The sequence below is a fragment of the Vicugna pacos genome, chromosome 12 (genome assembly GCF_048564905.1).
Source record: "Vicugna pacos chromosome 12, VicPac4, whole genome shotgun sequence".
NCBI classification, from domain to species: domain Eukaryota; kingdom Metazoa; phylum Chordata; class Mammalia; order Artiodactyla; family Camelidae; genus Vicugna; species Vicugna pacos.
In genome coordinates, this window is record NC_132998.1 from 11,542,764 (window position 1) to 11,564,463 (window position 21,700).

General features: G+C 50.9%; 1 protein-coding gene across 6 annotated transcripts in view; it reads left to right on the top strand.

Moving 5' to 3' along the window:
* The window catches only part of GALNT6 (polypeptide N-acetylgalactosaminyltransferase 6), a 33,078-nt gene extending 12,864 nt beyond the window's left edge, over positions 1 to 20,214 (top strand). For all 6 annotated transcript variants that reach the window (XM_072972783.1, XM_031682981.2, XM_072972785.1 and 3 more), the window contains 9 exons: positions 424 to 596; positions 8,711 to 8,860; positions 9,973 to 10,207; positions 13,187 to 13,304; positions 14,774 to 14,974; positions 15,487 to 15,618; positions 16,212 to 16,313; positions 17,333 to 17,485; positions 18,532 to 20,214. In XM_072972783.1, coding sequence (XP_072828884.1) covers positions 424 to 596; positions 8,711 to 8,860; positions 9,973 to 10,207; positions 13,187 to 13,304; positions 14,774 to 14,974; positions 15,487 to 15,618; positions 16,212 to 16,313; positions 17,333 to 17,485; positions 18,532 to 18,645 — 1,378 coding nt within the window. In that variant the 3' untranslated portion in view covers positions 18,646 to 20,214. The remainder of the gene's footprint in view (positions 1 to 423; positions 597 to 8,710; positions 8,861 to 9,972; positions 10,208 to 13,186; positions 13,305 to 14,773; positions 14,975 to 15,486; positions 15,619 to 16,211; positions 16,314 to 17,332; positions 17,486 to 18,531) is intronic.
* The last annotated feature ends 1,486 nt before the right edge of the window (positions 20,215 to 21,700 follow it).

Genomic DNA, 21,700 nt, shown 5'->3' on the forward strand with positions numbered 1-21,700 from the left:
AACCTGTAGTCACTTTTCTCATGTCACATTGGACTTTTGTTAACTTCCCCTCCGGGACCTCAGGATTGGATTACACTTTATGTGGCACACATTTTACTGAGGAAGAGAGGGTTGGCCTTGGGAACTCCTAGAGCAGATGGGAGAAGCAAGGGGGGGCGCCCTCAGCATCCCAGTGGGTTCTCCAAGCCATCTCAGGGGAGACGGGTTCGGGAGTGGGTTGGTTAGGACCTGCGCAGAGGCTCAGAGGAGGTGGCAAATAGAGGGTAAGCTGGAAACAGGGGGCAGCTATTCCCAGTTCCAGCGAGGAATGCAGGCTAGAGGTCCCAAGGAGCAGAGGTGGTTATGGAAGCCTATGGACATAGCCATCCCTACACCTGTCTCCCAGCGATCTGAAGAGCTGTGTCCACACTTTTATCCTTGCAGGTGTGTTGACCAGAAGTTCCGGCGCTGCCCCCCACTGCCCACCACCAGCGTCATCATTGTGTTCCACAACGAGGCCTGGTCCACGCTGCTGCGAACGGTGTACAGCGTCCTGCACACCACCCCTGCCATCCTGCTGAAGGAGATCATACTGGTGGATGATGCCAGCACAGACGGTGAGGCTGGGGGTGCCTGAGGAGGGGCGTGGGGTCTCCCCTGGTACTCTGGGAAAGAGGGCAGTTTCTCTCGAGGGAGCAGGCACCACCTCACGGCCTGCTGTCCAGCATCACAGCTCATCGTCAAGGCCAGGAACAGGAGGAAGGCAGGTGGGGGACAAGGGCAGGTAGACCACATTCCTGCAGCCTGAACTTCATTCCATGTCACCCCACGAGCTCCAAAAGCTTAGCGGTTCCAGCTTCAAGGACTCTCTTAGAGCTGCCAAGTCCAACCCCAAGTCAGAAATGCCAGGAGCGGTCAGGGCAGAGGGTGGGGCCTTCCCTCTGTTTCCATTCTTCTCTTGAAGATTCCAACTGAGAAGCTTTTTTCACTATAGTCAGTCATAGACAAGTGAGGCTGTTCGCCAAACTTCCACCACTCAAAGCAATTCCACGAACGTCTACTGAGTACTCTGTGCCTGGCGCTGACTTAGATAGAGGGGATAGCACGACAAATGACAGATGAGACAGATCTTGCCCTGAGCAGGCTAACAGTCCTCGGGGTCAGATGACCCCTTACAACACCAGCCACGGGGCTGTGGCCTATGACACACCCCAATGGATGGAAAGCGTTGGATGTGAGAGTCTGACCTCCAGAGATTCAAATCCCAACTCTGCCTCTTCCTACCTCGGTGACATAGGGCAAGACATTTAGCCTCTCTGAACCTCGGTCTCCTCTTCTAAAAATGAAAACAGTTGACTCCCTCACATGGTGGGTGAGGGATCAGAGAGAGGCTGTAAATGAGATCATTCACGTGCTGCAGAGTACTTAGCCTCGAGTGAGAGCTCCATAAGCATTAGCTTCACTTGCGTCTTTGTACGGGAACAGTGCGCTGTGGGAGGTGTCACTTCCTTGTGGCACGGCTGGGGCGGCCCACAGTGGGGGCCCGATTAGAGCTGCGCTTTAAAGCCTGCGGGAGAGAAGAGGTGTTGAAGGGCGTTCCCAGAAGAGAGAAAAGCAGCAGCAGAGCCTTAGGGACACAGGCATGTTTGCGCTGTGGAAATGACACTGAAAAGATGTTGAATTGAAATCCACGTCGTGCTGAATGTATTTAGGCAAAAAATGAGGAGTCATTGAGGGTGCTTAAGCTGGAGAGTGACTTGTCTCAGTAGGATGGCAACTCTGGGGAGGGTAATTGCCAGGAAGAGGAGCCCGAGTCCGGAGGGGAAGTTCTTATAATCACTTGAGAGAGGGATGCAGGGGCCAGACTTGGAGAGGGACTGCGAGACCCACGCATTGGTAGACTGGGGTCCTCCAGGAGCTGAGCCCTCCTCCCAGATGGCACATGGGATCTGGGGCTCCCCCAGGTCGCCTTCCTGTGCCCATGCTGCCATGTCGAGGGCAGGAACTGCGGGGCTGCTCCAGTGGAGCTGTGCCCCCTGCCTCCCCGTCCCCTCCCACCTTCTGGGGAAGAGGACTAGGGCCGGGAGGGCAGTGCCAGGAGGAGTCTGGGCGCTGCTGAGTCCACTTCTTTGGGGAGATCTCGTTTCCCCAGGGAGAACAGACACTGAGCAGCACTTACAAAGCAAAGGCAGACAAGTATCAGCGATGCCGTGACAGGGTCTGGTGGACCAGGAACAGAGAAATGAAGCTTCTGGAAAGGGAGAGGCAGAGAGTTTGGCAGAGAGGGGAGGGGCTTGGGAGTGACCTCCAAGGAGTCTTTGCAGCAAGGGAACAGTTGTTGGGAATGGGAGCCAGTGTAGCAGCTGCCTTTCCTCTTAAACTGGGCTCTCCCATGACCCTTCTCCCCACAGCCTTCCACTGCCCATCCCTCCAAAGCTTCCTCCCTTGAATTACATATGCTGGAAGTTCTAAACTGTTTCCACTTGTCACTCAGAATTGTGTAAGTCTCTAAGGCACACTGTCCAATTGGGCAACTCCTCCGACTAGGCCAGCCAAGTGACATAGTGCCAGACTGGCATGGGCAGCTTCAAAAGGGCAGAGTGGCCTGAGCCTAGTAGGGTGGGCTTGGCAATAGCCCTTCCAAAGGGCCTGCCCCTCACTGGCCACCAGACGTGTTCCCATTCCTTCTGGTGGCCTCTCCCTTGTGGCCCTGTCCTCTCTCTTAGAGCCAACTCCAGCATCTCAGAGTCACCTGCCTGAGAAACCTAAACTGCTCATTCTTATTTTTCTAGGTCCTGGCCTTCTTTGACAATCTGTCAAAAGCTATGCCCCTCTCTGGAGGAAAGAGAACCCACCAACGTTGTTGGTAGGATTGTAATTTGGGGCAGCCATTATGGAAAACAGTATGGAGATTCCTTAAAAACTAAAAATAGACTTACCATATGATCCAGTGATTCCACTCCTAGGCATATCTTCAGAGAAAACTCTAATTCGAAAAGATACATGCACCCCAATCTTCATAGCAGCCCTATTTACAATAGCCAAAATATGGAAGCAACCTACATGTCCATCGACAGATGACTGGATAAAGATGTGGTGTATATTTACAATGAAATACTACTCAGCCATAAAAAAGAATGAAATAATGCCATTTGCAGCAACATGGATAAACCTAGAGATGATCATACTAAGTGAAGTAAGTCAGACAGAGAAAGACAAATATCATACATTATCATTTATATGTGGAATCTAAAAAATGACACAAATAAACTTATTTACAAAACAGACACAAACTCACAGACATAGGAAACAAACTTATGATTCCCAAAGGGGAATGTAAGGGGGAGGGATAAATTTGGAGTTTGGAATTAGCAGATACAAACTACTGTATATAAAACAGATAAAGATCCTATTGTTTTATATTCAATATCTTATAATAATCTATAATGAAAAGGAATATGAAAAGTAATATACATGTGTATAACTGTATCACTATGCTGTACATCAGAAACTAACACAACACTGTAAATCAACTATACTCCAATTAAAAAAAAGCTATGCCCCTCTCCCTAGAATAGTGCGCCATTGCCACGACAGTGTGTGCACAACCACATTTTTGCCTGTAATTCCAGGGAATTTGTGGACTTCAGGATAAACCACCCTACCTTGAGGGCTTTTGGACTCTAGAAATACTCTCAGCCATGTTCAGTTCAGCAGAGAAAGAAAAATTACCCTCAGACCCATGGTCAGAAATCTCTGCAGGCCACAGCAGGATTAAATTTCCCACACATTTGACCGTTTGATCAGATTAACTGGCTCTCATTACACACACACCCCAACACAGGCCGTGTCTCTGCTGAGATTCAATTTCCACGCTCACTGTCCTCCTATCCGGGTGCCCGGCAGCACACTGTGACCACGAGTGTGTGGGCATTTGATACTGAAGGAGAGGCCTTCACTATCAGAGAGAGGCCAGGCACCAGGCTGGGAACTTTTTCCGCCCCACCCACCTCACAGTCAGTCTCCAGGCACAGATGGACTTCCTGTGTGGCCAGGTCAGCAGTCCAGGTCCATTCTTGGTCTGCACATTCCACAAGCTTCTAAAAACTGGCCCCCCAAGCCAGTCGGTCTACTGTGCCCCAAACAGGGCAGCCCCCTGTCCAACGCCCTGCCCTGCCCCTGGAGGAGGCTACAGAGGAGAACCTAGGCCTCCCTCCTGTGGGAATTTGCCAGATGGTCCCAAGGATCAAGGGCCCAGAGAGCTGAGACGTGAACAGAGTCCTCAGTGAGCGAGTTCCTCTAGGAGAGAGGAGCGAGGAGGTGGGGTTGGCCTGGGCGAGGGGCTGTAGGAAGGGAAGGCAGAGGGATCCGCAGGGAAAGGAGAGGAGAGAAGGGCCGCCCTGCAGTCAGGAAACGCAGGGGAGGAGACACTTGGGAGCACTTGAATTGGCCCACGATCTCTCCCACGGCCATCTCCCCTCGCTGGTCAGAACTGAAGTGAGTGGCAGTTCCTCTCATGGCCTCCTCAACCCCTAAGAGGCACCAGCCATGCAACTCAGGGATTTTAGTTGCATTACAAATTCCCGTGTCTATTCCAACAGGTTAAGTGCTTTCTCACTGCTGTCTTACCTCTGCCCTCATTTTATAACATGGGAAGATGTGTCTCTAGTAACTCTTATGTCCTGGGTTTTCTGGGAAAGTTTCCATTTCCATCTTCCCCATACAGAAATTCTACTGGTCCCACATGTCAGTTTCATCTACCAGCTTACTCCTCACACCTGGAAATGGAGAGGGTGACAGTGAAATGTGTAAATGTCTAAATGTTCTATCTGGGCAGGAGGATGGTCGAATACACCCAAAGGGTGTTCCACTCATTCATTTCTCCTTTTCTCCTTCCAAAGGGATTAATCAAGGGAAGTTTCCCCACTGCAGTTCAGTTCGAGGCTGGATAGACTATAGATGGTCCTGAAAGTAGAATAAAAACAAAATAGGAAAAGTTAGAGAGGAAATCCTCTCTGCGAGAAAGGTTTTCTGTTGTTTTTCTTTTCTAGATTTTTCAGAAGCCAAAGAAGAGGCAGGGAGAGAGTCCCTGAAAGAAGATTAAATAAAGGCAGGAGTTCACTGCTGTGCTTAATAACTACTTATCAGTTACCTCCTGAGCGCCAGATCCTCTGCCAAGCCCCAGGGGTATAGTGGGGAACAGCTGAGCAAGGTATCTGTCTTTTTAGTTTACTTTTCTAATGAGAAAGACAGAAAATAAATAATTTTAGGTAATAATAAGTTCTATGAAGAAATAAAATTAGAGAAAAAAATAAGAGTGCAGGTGATGGGCCAGTGAGCAATTAAGCAGCTCTTTTCGTCAGAGTAGCCAGGAAAGGCTGCTCTGAGTGTTCCCCACAAAGGGAATAGCCAGTGCAAAGGCCCTGAGGCTTAGCATGTTAATGGGGCAGAAATAAACCCAGGATGGCTGAAGAAAAGTGAGCAAGGAAGCAGAAACAGCACTGATACACAGTGAATTTACAAAGGGGACCAGTACTGAGTCACAAGAGCTTTGTAAGCAATAGTCAGTATTTGGATTTTTCAGGTGTGTGTGTGTGTGGTAAAATATACATAAAATTTACCATCTTAACCATTTTTAAGTGTGCCGTTCAGTGGCATTAAATACTTTCTCATTGTTGTGAAACCATCACCACCATCCATCCAGAACTCTTCCATCTTCCCGAAGATGAAACTCTGTGCCCATTAAACAATAACTCCCCCTTCCCCAGCCCCCCAGCCCCTGTCAACCCCACTCTGCTTTCTGTCTCTATGAATTAGACTGCTCTAAGAAGCTCATGTAAGTGGAATCATCTAGTATTTGTCTTTTCGTGACTGACTGGCGTATTTCACTTGACATAATATATGTTCAAGGTTCATCCATGTTGTAACATGTATCAGAATGTCCTTCCTTTTTAAGGCTGCCTGTATCATTATTTGTATGTACCACATTTCTTTATCCATTCATCCACTCATGGACATTTAGATGGTTTCCACATTTTTGGCTATTGTGAATAATGCTGCTGTCAACATGGGTATACAAATATTTGTTTGAGTCCCTGCTTTCAGTTTTTGGGGGAATATACCCAGAAGTGGAATTGCTGGATTGTATGATAATTCTATGTTTAATCTTTTAAGGAGACATCACACTGTTTGGATTTTTCTAAATGCAGTTTTAAACCACTGTAGTGACATGATCTGATTTATAATTTTACGAGAGACCTCTCTGTTGCTCACTGTGGCGGCTACGTCAGGGATAGATTGGGAAGAGGGGTGTAGAGTAGAGGTCAGGAGACCAGATGAAACATTGCGGATGGAGAGAGAGAACTGGCAGTACTTGCTGAAGGGCCGATTGTGGAGTTGGGGGGAAGGGGGAGAATCCAGCATGACTCCTAGGTTAGAGCAGCTGGAAGGATGCTGGTACTGTGTACTGATATGGCGGAGTTTGGAGGGGGAGGTCAGGTTGGGAAGAAATCTCAAGTTCCATTTTGGGCATGTTAGGTTTGTGGTTTTGTCAGGCATCCAAGAAAAGGTGGCAGGCCCAGGAAAAAAAGGACCAGGAGCAGCTGTATACAGATGGTATTTCAAACCATGGGACTAAATAAGGCATGTATGTTGGAGGTCATAGGAGTCTCGGAGACTCTAGCCATGAGGAATGAAGCTGGGCTGGCTGGGTTGGTGGGTATTGAACCTAAATTAGGGGGCTCTCAACTGGGGGACATAAGAGGGTCTGGGTTTCTACACTCAGCTCTGCTCTGCTCAGCTCTGGGGTGTATGTCCAGTGGGTCCAGGGAAGGGCATTACTTAGGGGAGTTGTCTCAACCCCATTGAAGGGCCTGAGGCCCATGCTCAGAATTCCCAGGTCCAGCCTAGCTGCCTGAGACGGAGGGAAGGCGTGGGAGAAGGACTCTGCAGAGCTTGGGCTCCCCTGCTGTTCACAGCTCAGTGCTTGGCAGACTCTTACCACAAAACCCACTTCCTATGATGTCTTGTCCCTGGGTTATCTCTGCCACCAGGAACTTCCTGTGAGCACAGTTAGGTTCTTGTGGGGAGAGAGGGAGGTGGGAATGTTAGCTGTGCTGAGAAGGCGAGACTCCTGCGTGGGCTTCCTCCCTCTTCCCTGTGAGAGCCAACACTCAGGGCTGTGCTTGGAGTCTGAGCCCAGGAGCTCCATGAGGGCAGGACCCAGACCGTCCCCTCCCTGCCCAGGAGAGTGTCTGCCACCTGGGCAGTGTGTGAACAGGCGTTTGCTCAGTGAGTCCTGGGCCGAAGCTGCCAAATGAAGCTAATTTTGACTCATAAACATTGGAGACTATACTCCCTGTATCAGAGCATTTTAATCATCACAGAGAAGATTAAGAAAGTCAACAAGAAAGCACCTAGTTTAATGACTGGCACACAGGAGGTGCTCAAGTGTTTGGTCAGTGTGTGTGTGTGTGTGTGTGTGTGCGAGAGAGAGAGAGAGAGAGAGAGAGAGAGAGAGAGAGAGAGAGAGAGAGAGAGAGAGAGAGAGAGAGAGAGAGAGAGAGTGTGCGTGATCAATTGCACCCCCACAAAACTGACTTCAGGCCCCACGGTTTGTGTAACACTGCATTGGGAGCAAGGCCTAAGCCCTGGGCTGACCCCACAGCCCTCAAGAGAAAGGATACACTCATCGTCACACCTGCCCCTTACCTCCACTTCTGAAACCACAGGCAACTCCACACTGTATAGTCAGGAACAGAACAGTGGCACGGATAAACCAAAATAGCAGTTCAGGAAACATCACCAAGATTTGGACTATGTTCCAAAGATGGATTGCTTCTGAATAAGGCTGTTTTTAATGCTCTGGGGATTTCCCACTGAATAACAGGGTCATGAAGTGAGCCCCCTCTCAGAAGGAGCTGGAGATCTCAGCAGGTACCCTCCCTTCAAAGAGCTTTCCCCAGCCTGCTCCCATTCAGGATGCTTGCCCCTCCTGCAGACTCGCCCAGCCCTGCACCACCCCTGGCGGCTCACTGATCTCCTGCCCGGCCGGCAGTCGCCTGTTCCCTGGGCGACTGGCAGGCGCCTGGTACATGTTTTTTAAATTTAATTAAAAAGCGGCTCGGCATCTTTTCATCTTCCTAAAGAATTCCACATGCGGAGGAGTTAATAAAGAGGATTAGAGTAAGACTTCTTGCTGCTGACCCAGAAGCCAGAAATCAACATTCGTGTGTGCTCCATCTGTCAGACTTCAGGAAGAGCCCGGGAGACAGGGGCCCAGGCACTGAGAGATGACCGCCACGTGTGGAAAGGAAGGGAGGCCCAATCACAGCTCTGAAGGAGCGGGGCTGAGAGGGTGCAGAGACCAAGAGAGGCAACTGAGAGCTTTTGTCGGAAATGTACAGTTGATTTGACACCAAAGAAACACAACTCTGAGGTCCTGCCTCGGACATTAGGGAAGGTGCTCGGGTCATCAGGCACAGGACGCACACCGCCGAACCGGTGGGGTGTCCAGGCAGGGTGGGCGTGGCCATGAGGCCACACACAGGGAGGCCTCCCTCCCCCCTCCCCCCTCCCGCCTCCGGCTTCTCTGGAGTCGCGCAGCGCAGCGGGTGTGGGAGGGTTAAACGCAGGCCTGATGGAGGCCGGAGGGTGCCCGGGCTTGGTGCCCACAGGAGATTAGGTTTGCAACAAAGCGGTGAGCTGGTAACAATGACCCTTCGCCTTCTAGAGTACTTGAAGGAGCCGCTGGAGTCGTTCGTGAAGCGGCTGCAGGTGGTGAAGGTGGTGCGGCAGGAGGAGCGCAAGGGGCTGATCACCGCCCGGCTGCTGGGAGCCAGCGTGGCGCAGGCGGAGGTGCTCACCTTCCTGGACGCGCACTGTGAGTGCAAGAGGGCCGGCCTGGCTCCCCGGAGGCCCGGCGGAGTCTCCCACCCCCCCAACCCATTCCCTTCCTGGCAGAATGAAGGGCTGGGACCGCCGCGTCACCAAGGCCCCTTTCCTGCTTTGCTGTCCCAGGAGCGAAGCAGGCTTGAAGCACCCCACACGCACCCCTACCCCCGCGCTTCTGACTCACCCCAATCCTGAGGGTGTTCTCTCTCGAGGCACACACAGCCCTAAAACAGCTGGTGGCCCCACGGTTGCTGGGAGTGTGCTCTGGAGCCCTAGACACTCTCTCCCTCCCACCCTCCCCACCCCCATCCCTCCCTCATTCTGAGCTCAGCCCCTCTGAGAGGCCTCCTGTTACCACTGGGAACTAGCAGAGGTTCCTGCAGGGCCACATGGAACCAGAAAGGCCTGCTTTTTGCCCCAAACCGAAACACTTCCCCACTGTTGTCAGGGAAAAAGAATTGTTCCCGAAGGGCAGTGTTGCATATTATGAAAAGCCTTAGACCTGAAGTCAGAAGACCTGGGTTCTGGCTCTGCCACTATCCAAGCCTCAGTGTCCTCATATACAACGTGGGATGAGGACAGCAACTTTACCGACAGAACTATTACTCTGAGGGCCAAATAAAGCCATATATGCCTTTCACTGACAGTCCCAAAGGGCTGGACAAATGAAAGGGATGGTTATTCTACAACGGGAGCTGAAGCCTGAGGTGCGGATTCCCCTGGGAGAGGGGACAACCCTTTGGGAAACCCACACTTGGGTGGAGACGGCTGGTTGAGTGGATAGACCACAGACCCTGAAGATAGCCCGCCAGGGCCTTCCCTGTGCCTTGAGTCATTTGAGTTGGCCACGTTACTCCCATGAGACCTCCATTCTTCCCTCCAGAGCCACCTCTGCCTTTTTTGGGGTTGGGGACAGGCGTAGGAGGGTCTCGGGAGATCTCTGTATGCTCTCTGTAGCTGGGGGGCTTGCCTGTGGTTCCCTGCCTACAGTGGGGGAGTGGGCAGAGGGTTCTCTTGTCCTCCTGGGTCTGCCCCCTGGTAGGAGCACGGGCTCAACTCTGGGCAGGACCCTGACCGCTGTCTCCTGGTCCCTGCCTGCAGGTGAGTGCTTCCATGGCTGGCTGGAGCCCCTCCTGGCTCGGATTGCTGAGGACCAGACGGTGGTGGTGAGCCCAGACATCGTCACCATCGACCTGAACACTTTTGAGTTCTCCAAGCCCAACCGCAGGGGCAGAGCCCATAGTCGTGGCAACTTTGACTGGAGCCTGACCTTCGGCTGGGAGTCTCTGCCTCCACATGAGAAGCAGAGGCGGAAGGATGAGACCTACCCCATCAAGTAAGGACTGTAGCCTGGTGGGCCCCAACCTGGCCTCTGTGGCCCCAGGGACCTGGGCCATCTCAGGTCAACATTTATTGGACACTCTATGAAGCGCTTGACATATTTCATTTAATTGCCATCCCCTATAAGGTAGGTACTGTGATTAGCCTGTTTTGCAGGTAGGACACTGAGGCTCCTGGTGATGAACAGCTGGCTTCAGATTATGCATTAGCAAGTTGTGGGACAAGCACACCCATCCCGCCAGTCCAGCCCCAAGCCCGTGCTCCCCACCGTGGCACTGCCCTGCCTCACACCATGACAGATGACTCTGACTCACCACTTACTGTGTGCCAGGCCCTGGACTAAGGGCTTTCCATACTTTTATCTTCTTTATTCCTCTCTACACTTAGCAGGACATGACTGCTACTTGCAGAGAGAGATGGTAGGTACAGGCCACTGTTGAATAGCCATTATAATAAGAGAGGGTGGCGTGTGCGCCCAGGTCACCATCTTTGAAAAGACTGAGAACGTATTAAAGGGAAATAGAGTGCTCTGCAGTTGGCAGTGTGTTGCAGTTGCCCTGAGCTTTTTTGGGAAAGGGCCAGATAGCAAATATTTTAGGTTTTGCCAGCTACAAAAAAAAAATCCTTTTTTTAAAATGTAGAGGGGAGCATATAGCTCAGTGGTAGAATGTATGCTTAGCATGCATGAGGTCCTGGGTTCAATCCCCAGTACCTCCATATAAATAAATAAGTAAATAAAAGCCTAATTACTGCCCCCCCCAACAAAAAAAGCCCCAAAAAACAAACAACAAAAAATGTAAAACCCATTTTTGCCAGAATCTTATAAAGCCAGGCCAGCTTTGGCCCACAGGCCATCATATACCAACCCCTGAGCTTTAGGGCGGATACTTGAAAGTTTATCCATTGTTTAATGTCCAGCTGGGTTTGTCTTCCCCTCAGACCCACCCTGTCCCTCGCTCTCCAGATTGCCTGTTGGTGTTGTTAGAGACCCCAAGTTTATTTTAACAGATGTCTCAGCCAAACTGAGTTGGGAGGAGACTTTTAGAGGTTTTCCTGTGGTTTGGGATTATCTGTACAATTGTTTTCCCACACTGGGCAGGATATTGTGGGTCAACAGAAGATTTCTCGGGGCTGGAGAGAAGCAGAGGCTGGGGATACCGTGAGCAGAGATCAGAGGGAAGGCTTGAACGGAGGAGAGGGTTAGATTTCCTTCCCTTCCATGTGCCCAAATCCTAAGAAATGCTGCCCAGAGCTTCAGTAGAGAGGAATCCCAAGGATTCGGAACAGCCAGCTGCTCTGTCTCCTTTAGAAGAAGAAGCAACAGAAAGGGGAGAGGGGAAAGGAGAAGGCAGGAGAGAGAAAAAATGGGGACTCCCTATTGACCCTCTGCCTGATTCATAGCTGTCTTTTGTTTGGGATGTACAGCAACAAGGCCCCCTTCCCCCAAGCTGGGGGCCAGGCACACAGTGGCACGGTCAGGGACAGGGCACCTGGTCCCCACCCATCACTGACATCCCCTGCTTCAGTGTCCAAGGACCATACAACTGGGAGACAAAGCTCCAGTGTTTGAGGAATGAATTTGCTCCCTGGTCCAAATGCCCTGTTGGCACACATAGCTTGCCTGAGGCACTTTGCATAGTATCCCACCAGGAGGCCTACAGGCAGCACCCTCCCATCCTCCACTCCCAAAGTTAATGGGAGGCCAAGAGGAGAAGTAAGGACCCAGGGGACCCTAGGAAGTAGGCCAGGAAATACAGTGTTTCCAGAGGTTGCAACAGGAGCTCAGAGGTCATTTGTCAATGGAGTCTCGGTCAGAATCTCAAAGCCAAAAGACAGGTCCAGGATGGGGAGACACTCAAAAAGCAGCAGGTTAGCACCAAAATGCTCATCTGGGGCCGCAGGACTCCCGGAGCCTTTCCTGGCCTTACTTGGGCTGGCTTAGAACCCCTGGTAGAGGCCGAAACTGGTGAAAGCAAGCCTCCCTGAGCAGGAGGGTTTTCCAACCAAAATTTCTTCCAGAAAGTGGCTGCAGGAGCCAACCTCAGGACCGCACCAAGGTCAGGTTCCTGTGTAGTTGCCTTGACCGATCAGTCCAGTGAAGGCTGACTGAGCCCCTGCTATGTGTAAAGCACCTCGATCAGTTCTAGGTTTCAGTGTCTTTCTGCTTGGTTGTGCCTCATGGAGCCACCTACTGAGGGCAGCAAAGCCCCATCCAAGCCAGCCTGGCCTGGCACAGACCCCCAACAGCTAATGATTACGTACGAACTCCTGTCCCTGTCTCCCCAGCTCCCACCCCCGGCTTCAACCCTCAGCCCAGCCCCTCCTATGAGCAACGTGGTATCTAAGTTCAAGATGTTTTTGTCAATTTCTCTAAACATGAGTCTGTACCTCCCTGCCTTTGTCTGAAAGCCAGAATCTTTTTTTAACCTCCAAATGCTCCCTTTAGTCCAAGTTTGTCTCACTTCCTACTCTGTTTCTTGGAGCATCTATTTCCAAAAACAATTTTACACAGATTCTGATTATCAAGTATATACTATGCTTCAGGAAATTTGCTGCCAAAAAGTAAATGATGGTGGCTTTACCCTCTGTTGCTACATTGGGCTCGCAGGGAACAAGAGCTGTTTCTCTTAACTTGGTACGACTAACATATCATACAGGTCTTGGTAGCCAGTTCTTAATACATCCTTGGTTGAATGAATGAATGAGTGCCCTTTAGAAGAGAGTGATGATCATGACATCTCTCCTTGACCCGGTCCTGGAAGGTGAAGAGAACATAATAAGAGCTCAATATACACTTGCTAAATGAATAAGTTAGTGGAAGAGGGGCTGCACATCCCCGGAGAGAGGAAAGGAGGAGGGGGTAGGTTAGGAGGTAGGTTAGGAGGCGTTAGTGGTGAGTCCACAGCATTCCACGCAAGGTTCAGGCTCCTCTTCCCCCCAGAAGATGCACATGCTTCTCCCTCTGTCTCTCCAGATCCCCGACGTTTGCTGGTGGCCTCTTCTCCATCTCCAAGTCCTACTTTGAGCACATCGGTACCTATGATAATCAGATGGAGATCTGGGGAGGGGAGAACGTGGAAATGTCCTTCCGGGTGAGAGTGAAGAGGGGTTCTCGGGGGAACCACCACATCCCAGGGGACAGCCTGAGCACCTGTCTCTTAGGCAGTGGCAGGGATATCACATCTGGAACTGAACTTGAAAAGGTGGCTGTTTCCTGTAAGGGCTCCACCTTTCCTCTGCCCTATCCCTTCCAGGACAGTCGGGCTTTGGGCATCACACTGGACAACTGGGAACAAGTTCCTGGGCAGAACTCCTCAGAGGGAAGGGATCATAGGGGTAACAGGGACTGGACACCTGGGGATTGATGACATTTTTCATGTTGTCTGAGGGAAGAGGGTTGGAGTGAAGGTGGAGCAGGTCAGTAAGCAGTCACTATCCTTTTTCCAGTGAAGGCTGATTGAGCCCCTGCTGTGTGTAAAGCACCTTGATCAGTTCTGGAGGTTTCAGTGTCTTTCTGCTTGGTTATGTCACGTGGAGCCGCCTACTGAGGGCAGCAAAGCCCCATCCAAAAAAATCAGGTTCTGGTTTCCAGGTCAGAGGACACACGCCTTGGTAGCCTTTAGAGTTTCCCTCCCCTCTGCTCAGCAAACTCTTCATAACTGTAGGAGAAGATGATGGTCTGAATTCTGGTGGACCCCAGAACTCTGAGGGATTCCAGGAATAAAGCAAATCAGGATTAGGTTAGGAAGAAAGGATTGCCTCTCCACGAAATCTACACAAATTCCCATTCAGTGGAGAGTAATTAACCAGTAATTGAGATTGTTGACGAAGTCCCCTCTCACAGTGTCTGGTACATATTAAGCACATCGTTGATATCTGCTGTTACAGTGGCTATGATTATGTATTTCTGTTGCTGCTATACTAAAATTAACAACATACCTCCCAATCGAAAACTTGAAAAAGAAAAGACAACAGGTGGAAGGGATGTAAACCAGCCCAGTCACCATAACACCCAGGGTTCTGATCCTAGGCTCATCTCTGAGCCGCTGACCTCTGTTCAGTCTCCCTCTAAGGAAGCTAATGTGTTCAAGGTGCAGGTGATTACCGCAGGCCACCTGTGGTTAACTAGCCTTGCTATTAATTAATGAATTGATGCTCTGATTGGGTCACAGATTGATCTTGATTTGGAGGTGCTTGTGTTTCCTATAACACCTAAGTGGGCTGATAAAATCACATTTCCAAGTGAAAAAGCCAAGTGACCAGAGCTCAGACACAAAATTAGCCAACTGTCTTTTCTCTAAAGTGGGCCCTGGTAACCCTCAGGACCCTGCAAACTTCCCTTTGCTTAAATCAGAGTGAACCAGCATCAGAGATCCAGGGACTGAGTAGTTATGTCCTGCGAAGAAGCCTGGTCAATGTTTTTCTTCCAGGGAGACAGAGCAGCATTTCCCTGAGTCCATGGACCTGGGGTCTGGTGCCCTGGGAGTGGAACAGAACTGCATGGGGGGGAGGTTGTCCCACCCACCCCCTGAAAACCCCATCCCGTATCCTCTTATGGCAGGTGTGGCAGTGTGGGGGCCAGCTGGAGATCATCCCCTGCTCTGTGGTTGGCCACGTGTTCCGCACCAAGAGCCCCCACACCTTCCCCAAGGGCACTGATGTCATTGCTCGCAACCAGGTGCGCCTGGCCGAGGTCTGGATGGATAGCTACAAGGAGATTTTCTACCGGAGGAATCTGCAGGCAGCAAAGATGGCCCGAGAGGTGAGAGGAAAGGATGCTTAAGGAGGGGTTTGAATAAAGAGAAGCGTAGAATCCCAGACCCTGGTCAAAGGCTTAATGTTAGAGGCCCACGCATCTCCACCATCTGGTGGGGCCAGGGAGGCTCTCTTTTGAAGGCTAGAGAATGAGGAGAGGAGGCTTGGTTGTCCCTGCCGGGAGAGCCCCAGCATCTTTCAGGAGGGTGGAGAAAAGATTTGGAGGAAGAAATTCTTACAAGAGCAATGGCTTTGCTCTGAGGAACAGGAGAAAACTGACTGGGAAGTCACAGGAGATGAGGGAGTAAGGGGAGCCCTGGGTGGGAGTCCCAAAGACCCAAAGGCAGGGGTTGGGAACTTGATGTGGGGCTGAGCCAGTAGCCCCAGCAGGTCCTGCGCAGGAATGACCATGAGACCCATTCCAGGAGAAAGTGGCCCCAGAAACTGTGGGCTGCCTCCACCCAGACAAGAAGATCAAGGCAGGTGGAACTGACCCTTAGGGGTTCACTTGGTTGACAGAAATCCTTCGGTGACATTTCGGAACGACTGCAGCTGAGGCAACAACTACACTGTCGCAACTTTTCCTGGTACCTAAACAACATCTACCCAGAGATGTTTGTTCCTGACCTGAAGCCCACCTTCTATGGAGCTGTGAGTCTTGAGAACTAATGTGCATTATTTCAGAGCCCCTGGGAGAAGTTCAGGACCATCTGCCCCACAGTTGGATGACAGACAAGAGTTGAGTGTTACTCCCCACACTCTTTTGTCCAGGAGGAGGACTGAGAGGCCACTCTGGGCTTCTGGAGATAGCTAAAAACCTTATAAAGAGGAACCAACCCCCTAAACAGTGTTTCTCAGACCCTTACATGCATCAGAATCACCAGGAATGTTCCTTAAGTCACAGATTGTTGATTCAGTAGGACTTGGATGGGGCCTCAAAATTTGCATCTTTCACAACCCCTCGGGTGATGCTGATGGTTGGGGATCAGACTTTGGGAACCACTGCTCAGAAGGCATCCCAGGTGCCGAGGGCTTTCCCCAGGGACCTGTCCTGTTGCCCATCCTGCCCTTGCCCAGCCCGTGGGCTCTGCACCTCACTTTGCTATTAACCCCAGGCACCTGGGTAATGAGCAGAGGAGAAAAATCACAGAGAAATCCAGTCATGCAAATTTATCTCAGGTACACCCCACACCACAAACCAAAACACTCCTAACTGTGCTCTCCTGGTCCCCCACATTCTGCAGATCAGGAACCTCGGCGTGGACCAATGCCTGGACGTGGGTGAGAACAACAATGGGGGAAAACCCCTCATCATGTACACCTGCCATGGCCTTGGCGGTAACCAGGTACGCAGCCCTGCCCAGGAGAAGCTTGTCTCTGGGGCATCTCCTCTCTCTCCAGGGGTCCCTTTCTCCACTCAAAACAGGCCTTTCCTGGGGCCTAGGCTGGGGGAGACCCAGAGAGAGGAGGAGATACCATCCCTGCCCTCAGAAAGCTCCCAGTCTGAGGAGGAATGCATGACACAGACAGACAGGGTGTTAAGTTTGGATCAGGGACTGGAGAGAGCACTGGGCACCAGTGCTGGCTGCTAAGTGGAGGTGGGAGGGGAGGATGGTTAATCAGAGAGGGCTTGCTGGAGGATGCCAGCTGCTGAGTGATGTTTTTAGGTGACTGAAAAGTTTTTGAGCACTTACCCTCACATCCACTCAATGCCTCCCCTGCCCAGAAGCTACCACTCTGATCCTGCCACCTATCAGTGACCCCAAAACCACCTACTGACATCTCATACTTACCTGGCGTCCTGGAAATTGACCCCATGCACTACAAAGCCCAGCTCTTCCCTGAGGAACAACTAGTAATCTCCACGACCCCAGCCCCTTAATCTACCCTGAATGCCCAGCGTTTGGTAAAAGGCACTTGAAATAGAGCGGAAACAAGGAAGGGGGTGGCATGGGACACTAAACCGGATGCCGACTTATGTAAATAAAGACAGAGTCATTCTAAAGCAATTTCCCATACCACTGGCCTGCATGGTGATTTTAGGTGGCATATTGGTGAACATTTTTAAAAAGTTTAATAATAATCTATTAGACAAAAACAAACTAACATATCAAACACATGATTTCACAGATAATGCCTAAAATGAGGCTAAGTTAAATATTTAACTGAAGTAACCACTACTCCAGTATAACCAGATACGGTCAAAATCCTGAAGGTGGCACATAAATGACTAAAGCCTTGGCACCCACTCACTTTCCCCGGCAAGAGGCCACCTGTGGTTGGCATCTTAGGGCAGTTGGCTTTGGCAGGTGGTGGGCAAACTCTCCGCCTGTCCCTCAGGACCTCCTCTTGTCTTGACTTCTAGTACTTTGAGTACACAACCCAGAGAGACCTTCGCCACAACATCGCAAAGCAGCTGTGTCTACACGCCAGTGCCGGCACGCTGGGCCTTAGGAGCTGCCACTTCACTGGCAAGAATAGCCAGGTGCCCAAGGATGAGGAATGGGAATTGACCCAGGTGAGTCCGCTGCCCAGCAAGCTCAGAATCAAGAACCGGAGGCCACAACTGCCCCCTCCTTTCCTCTGCATCTTCCACCTGAGATCCCCTAGGAGGATCCAGATGGTGTAGAAAGTATTGAGGCCATGGGCCTTGTCACAGGCAGGATTCTTGGGCCTTGAGTGATGTTTGGTGATGGCTGGTTCTGGTTGATATAAAGATGAGGTTGGGGATTATGGTCCAAGGTCAGCTCTGTAATGGCTCAAGTGTTTTCAGGCTGAACTCAAGTAGATGAAGGTGAAGCGTCACTCGTGGTTCCTGCCTGGCCTCCGTGTGCCAAGCAGAGCTGTACACTCACATACATTGGTTTGGTTAATCTTTCAGAGGCTCTTCCCCATTGTGGTGTCTCCATTACTATGGAAGAGCTAGCTGAAGCTCAGCAAGTCTGTGACTGGCCCAAAACCCTTCACTAGTAAATGGCCAGCCTGGGATTCGGACCTCGATAAGTCTGAATTGAAAGTGTGGGCTCTTTCCATTACACCACACTGCCTCAAGATGGATGATGTAACTTCTACAGCACTGGGCCCAAACTAGCACCCCCAGTGAGCCTCTACACCCCACTCTACCCCAAGCTCCAGCTCTTGGCTTAGGGGAAGAGGCGCCTAACCTTGGGAAGGCTAGAGGAGCCTTAGAGAAGGAGGGGTCTAAACATGATCAAAGGCAGAAGGTGGTGGTGGGCAGCAATGGCCCAGGTCTTCAAGACTGGCCATCTGGAGGAGGGGGTTCCTGAAAGCATTTTTTCAGTTAGCCCGTGGTCTTGCTTTTCTCTGTTCCAGCCACTCGTGCCAAAGCTGAGGGCAGGGAATTGGCACCAGACACAGGTGGCAACTCAGGAACCCATACCATCAAGAGTATCTGGTGTCCAGGGAAAGGAATTTGGCAATGTTCTCTTTGTGCCTTGTTGGGTTCCCTTGGCCTTTTGTCTATTGTCCTCATCTCATTGCCCCCCTAGTGGCACTGTCAGAGGTCTGAGGTCCAGGTTGACCCTTTGCTATGTCATCTTTTAGGACCAACTCATCAGGAACTCAGGATCTGGTACCTGCCTGATATCTGAGGACAAAAAGCCAGCCATGGCCTCTTGCAACCCCAGTGATCCCCGCCAACACTGGCTGTTCGTCTAGGCCCTGGAGCGGCCCCTGTGGGGGCTCCCTCAGGCCTCTCAAGAAACAGGATTTGGGGAGCTGGATGCTTGAGAACCTGATCATCAGCTTTCCTGTCGGCCTTAAAGATGGATTTCAAACCCAGTGGCTGTCAAGGCAGGACCTTCCTGTTCCTTACAACAACATTGGGCCCATTTCCTTTCCTCCACGTTAGTGGAAGAGACCATTAGAACATATCCTATGTGGCCTAGAGCTTTCCTTCTGTCTTAGAAACAGACTTCCAAAGCAGAGAAGGCAGCTGGGGTAGGGCCCAGGGAAGCAGTGCTGAATTCAACAGAAGCACCTCTGTAGCCACACCCTGAATCCCTAGTCATCCAGTACACCCGCAGAATCCAGTGAAATAGTCTATTCTGAACAGAGGGCTTAGAGGTCTAAGAGTCTCCCTTGGTAACATGACCTGAAGCACCCTAACAGGAGTCCTTTATCTGACTTCATCTGCATAGCAGTCCTGTGAGAGAGATGGGAACTGCCAGGCCCATTTTATGGACAGGAAAACTGAGGCAGTGAGAAGTAAAGGAGCTTGTCTGTATCCCAAAGCTAGTGGCTGGCTGGAGCCGAGACTGAGGCTCAAACTTGAACGCTAAGCCAGTGCTCCTGACACCACCCAAGAACACTAGGCAGCTAGCCATCAGCCTCCCCATTCTCTCTTCCCCACACAGTGATCTTTTCTGGCTGTCTGGTTTCTGTAAAGCTTAGAACCATGGAGCCAGGTAGCCATGAGGGAGACCAAATTTGGGGATCCTGGGATGTTCAGTTTGAAAGAAAGCTTATGGAGCCAGTTATCCTCAGGTTTGAGTCCCAGAACCTTTTTTCAGTGCTCCATATATAATGACAAAGTAGCCAAAGATGAAAATGAGAGTAGGTGAGGGCCATGCCCAGCAGCCCCTGAACTTCCAAAGATCTGCAAGCACAGTTTGAAAACCATTGTTTTAGTCCAACCCTATCACGTTCATATTATGAAACCAAGGCCAGATAAGTGAAGTAATTTGCCCTCGGCCACACAACCAGGTTTTGGTAGCCCTGAGGCTAGGACCCAGATAAGACTAGCAGGAGCCCTGGGAAGTCTGAGGAAGTAGGGACAGCATAATACATCCAGCACAACTGCATGACTGGTCTTGTCTGCTGTTCTCGCAAGAAGTCCCTACGTGGAGCTGTGCAGGTCAGCTCTTCTCCAAGCAAGTTGGACCCCACCATGCGCGGCTGCTTTGCCTGAATTAAAGAGCCCCCGCTGCCCAGAGGACTCACCTTCCTGGCAGGAGGGCATCTGACTTCGAGTAGCAGGCCATCATCTTGGGCATCACCAGATGAGGGTGCCGCAGGACCACGCTGCCTCCCCTTCCCTGGGCAACGCCCCACCGCAGCTGCTGCCATAGGAAGTCTCCTAGGTCCCCTGGGGTAGCCCAGCCGAAGGGAGAGGAGAGAGTGGCCAGGATGTGTCCTGGAGTGGGGAAAGGGGAAAGTTCTTCCCCAGAAAGAGAAGAGAATTGGACATGAGATCCCAGCAGAAATAAAGGTTTTATGGCATTGGTACAGGAAGTTTGCGTGGGTTCCTCCTCCCCTGCATTGTCCTTGAGCTGATCCCTTTGGAGGATCAGTTGATTCAAGCTGTGAAGAATCACACACATCTGAAAAGTTCTGTCACAGCCACTGTCTCTTGTACCCAAACATCCTCTGGCCCCCAACCTAGCCTACACACTATGTCAAGCACATGTAGACATGAAGATATAAGATGAGGCTTGTCCCCCGTGGAACGTGCTGTCTGGCTGGGAAAAGATGTATGCAAGTCATGCCAAGCCTGCAGTTGTTCAGAGATGGGCTCAGTGAGGAAGAACAATTTCTTCTATTGAGGGAAATCAGGGAAGCCTCACAAAGATGGTGACTTTTGACCTTAGACCTCGAAGGATGGGTTATGAAGCGGGAAGAGCTCAGTGAGCAGAGATCTCGAGTGTGAGAAAACTCAGAGAGATAAAGGTCCAAGTGGATCTGGGGAACCAGGAGGACCTCAGGGTGAGGGAGCAGTGGATGTAGAAGCTGGAAGATCAGGACCACACTAGGGCTTTTGTGGGCCCTGGGCACTTCGGCCTTCATTTAAAAAAATACTAAATACTATGTTTTACAACTTTATTGGTATAAAGATGAATATAATCCAAGCTGATTGTATTCTAATTTTAAAAGAAATGAAAGCATTTTTGTGGGCCTCAAAAGTGCAGTGGGCCTCAGGCACTGTCCCTGCTGTGCCCTGTAGGACAGCGGGCTGGGGCCCAACTGAGAAGGCTTTGAATGCCATGCTAACAAGTCCGGTAGCCCTAGGGAGCCATAGTCCCTAACTCCAATCTTAGCCCTATTCTTGGTGGCATTTATCAGGCTTTGATTGTTTGCCATTTATTCCTCATACTCTCTTGTAGCATCAGCCCAGTCTTAACGATACACGCCCAACCGAGGTGCCCTACCGTGGTGCTAGGTTTCCTCACCCCAGCCCACAACAGCACACCCTCTCCCAGGGGCAGTCAGCTGACAGTAACCCACAGGGAGTGAGAGATGCTGCAGAAGAGAGAGGCGACCTCATGGCACGCCTAGCGAGGAGGCCAAGTTTGCGGGTGAAGGGAGGACTCGGAAAGAGAGCTGGTTGGTAAGGGAGGGAGAGGGCTCAAGAAACCAGCTTCATGGCCTCCCCTTAGCCAAGGCTGGCTTTGCCCTAACTTGACATCTGCACTATTAAAATCTATCCCTCTGACCATTGTCAGAGCTACATTAAAACCTTAGATCCTTGCTTAAATCCTGCTTAAGCCTCAGTGCTAGCTGGCCCTGTGGTATTATCTCCTGGCTCCAGGAGCCACTCACCGTAGCACTGAATGGCTGGTCCCCTCTGGGGAGCTGTTTCCCACTTGAAGAGTATTGGTGCCATTGCCAAAAATAGATAAATGTCCCAGAATATATTCTTATTTTTAATTACAAAAGTAATACTGTGGAGAAGTCAAATAACACAGAAAAATAGTTTAAAAAGTGAAATTGATCC